The sequence below is a fragment of the Coptis chinensis genome, chromosome 4 (genome assembly GCF_015680905.1).
Source record: "Coptis chinensis isolate HL-2020 chromosome 4, ASM1568090v1, whole genome shotgun sequence".
Taxonomy (NCBI): domain Eukaryota; kingdom Viridiplantae; phylum Streptophyta; class Magnoliopsida; order Ranunculales; family Ranunculaceae; genus Coptis; species Coptis chinensis.
In genome coordinates this window covers 23,366,318-23,368,877 of record NC_141459.1, presented here as the reverse complement: position 1 = coordinate 23,368,877, position 2,560 = coordinate 23,366,318, and the positions used below count along the sequence as shown (strand labels likewise).

Sequence of the window (2,560 nt, the reverse complement as noted above, 5' to 3'; positions counted from 1 at the left end):
GTATTTGGAGTAGCCTCAGGGAAGTTCTTAGGTTACCTCGTTTCACAAAGATGCATTGAAGCAAACCCAGAATAGATACGAGCTCTCCTTAACATGCCAGGGCCAATTACAAAGCAACAAATCTACAAGTTATCTGGAATAGTTTCAGCCCTCAACAGATTCATCTCGTGAGCATCTGATAAGTGCAGACCATTCCTACAAATACTCAAAAAAGGCACAACATTCACATGCACAGACGAATGCCAAAAAGCTTTTAACGACCTGAAAACTTATTTATCAACTCCACCAGTCCTGTCCAAACCAGAAGAAGGAGAAACGCTGGGACTTTATCTTGCAACTACCGACTTTGCAATCAGCTCGGTCCTCTTTCACGAAAACGAGGGAATCGAAAAGCCTGGCTACTTCACAAGCAAGACATTGGCCGATGCAGATAAACATTACTCGGCAATGGAGAAAACAATGTTGTCTCTGTTATACTCAGCTCAGAAATTCCGTCCTTACTTTCAGGCCCACAACATTAAAGTAATAAGTGATGTACCCATCAAGAAAGTTTTGAGTTCCAACAACAAAACAGCTCGAATGGCCAAATGGGCTGAAGAGCTCGGAGAGCACCACATCGAGTTCGTTCCCATAACGTCTCGCTAAGGACAGGTCGTTGCTGACTTCCTTGTGGATTTCCTCGTCGAAGACGTCAACTGGGAACCCGAGCCCATCACTTCACTCCATCAACCAGCAACCTCAGACACATGACACCTCTACGTAGATGAAGCGTGCAACAACAACGACAGTGGACTGGGGGCTACGTTAACTTCACCAGAAGGCACCAAGCTACAAAAATCAATCAAGATCGATTTCGCAACGTCCAACAACGAAGCGGAGTATGAAGCATTGATCACAGGCCTCCACATGGCACAACAACTACAAGTCCCAAAACTTAAAGCTTACAGCAACTCACAGCTAATAGTCAAGAAGATCACCAAGGAATATGTCACGAATGGAGCACACCTTGCAAAGTACGCTCAAGTCGTCAGTAATTAACCTCATCAGATCGTTCAAAACATTCTCATTAGAGCATATTCCTAGGGAAGATAACAGACATGCAAACAGTCTAGCTTTCCTAGCCTCAAAGACACAAAAGGTTTGCCCTAGCACAATCTACATTGACATTTTAGAGAGGCCCGCCTACCAACAAGAAAGCGTCAACAGCCTCACAGATTTCTAGCCCCCATCCAAAGAAGAGATTAATCAATCTTGGATAGGCCCATTTGTTAAGTTCATCTTACATGGCAAGCTCCCATCAGAGACAAAAAATGCTCGTGCCATACAATTCCGAGCTCCCAGATACACCGTAATCAACAGACGCTTGTTCCGTAAATCCGTAGGCGAATCCCACCTCAGGTGTATCACTCCACGTGAAGGCCAACTCATCTTCGACAAAATTCACAAGGGCGAATATTGCAACCATGTAGGAGCAAGATCCCTGGCGCATAAAGCAATAGCCCAAGGGTACTACTAGCCAGGCATGCATATCGAAGCAAAAATGTTTGTTCTTAAATGCCACCAATGTCAAATATTTGGTCACAACCACCTAAGCCCAGCACGGGAGTTGGTCAACATAGCCAGCCCTTGGCCTTTCCACATATGGGGGCTAGACATCATGGGACCATTCATCCCACAAAAGAAAACATGACTCAAATACGTCCTAGCAACCATATATTATTTCACCAAATGGGTAGAAGCAATCCCTCTAGTTCAAGTCAAAGAAGTCCACGTTATCAACTTCATATGGACCAATATCATCACAAGATTCGGTATCCTCTACACCCTTGTCATGGACAATGGAACTCAATTTGCTGGCTCGCAAGTCAAGACATTTCTACAAAAATGGCACATCATTCAAGCATTCTCTACACCTAGATATGTACAAAGCAATGGCCAAGTAGAAGCTAGGAACAAAGCAATCAAGGAGAATCTCCAAAAAAAGTTGGAAAGCAAGAAATGCCAATGGCCGGAACAACTCAAGAACATTCTATGGACATACAGAACAACAGCTAGAGCCAGTAGCAATGAATCTCCTTTCACACTTTGCTTCGGAATAGAACCAGTCATACCATCAGAACTCACAATCACAACCACACATTATGACATCATCGAATTAGGAGAAAATGACAGCATCTTGGCAAAAGAGGTCGATCTCCTAGAAGAACGAAGGGAAACAGCTGCAATATCCCTAGCTTGGTACCACCAAACAATCTAACGATCTTACGTACAACAAGAAGGTCTTCCCAATATCTTTTCAAGCTGGCGACCTAGTTCTCAAAAAGACACTCGCTCCTGCCAAGCTAGACCCAACATGGGAAGGCCCCTATATTGTTGATAAAGTTGTTGGAAATGGTGCATACTGGATCAAAACTCAGCTCGGTGATATGCTTCCCCGACCTTGGAATATAGCTCTCCTCAAGCGATTTTATCAGTAAGCTTTTTTCCAGATATATCAGTCGATATGAATAAATTTTCATCAGCATTTCGAGTACAGATGTCATCTTTTGATTTACATGAG

At 43.6% G+C, this 2,560-nt stretch overlaps 1 protein-coding gene across 1 annotated transcript; it reads left to right on the top strand.

Annotated features, from left to right (window-relative positions):
- Nucleotides 1-1,831: 1,831 nt before the first annotated feature.
- LOC147502727 (uncharacterized) lies at nt 1,832-2,257 on the top strand. Its single transcript, XM_086604601.1, has one exon. It carries the CDS (start codon nt 1,832-1,834, stop codon nt 2,255-2,257), a length of 426 nt encoding a protein of 141 aa, XP_086460727.1.
- Nucleotides 2,258-2,560: the final 303 nt, after the last annotated feature.

Excerpts from the sequence above, each read along its gene's own strand:
- LOC147502727 (XM_086604601.1), top strand. The coding sequence starts at position 1,832 with ATGGACAATGGAACTCAATTTGCTGGCTCGCAAGTCAAGACATTTCTA.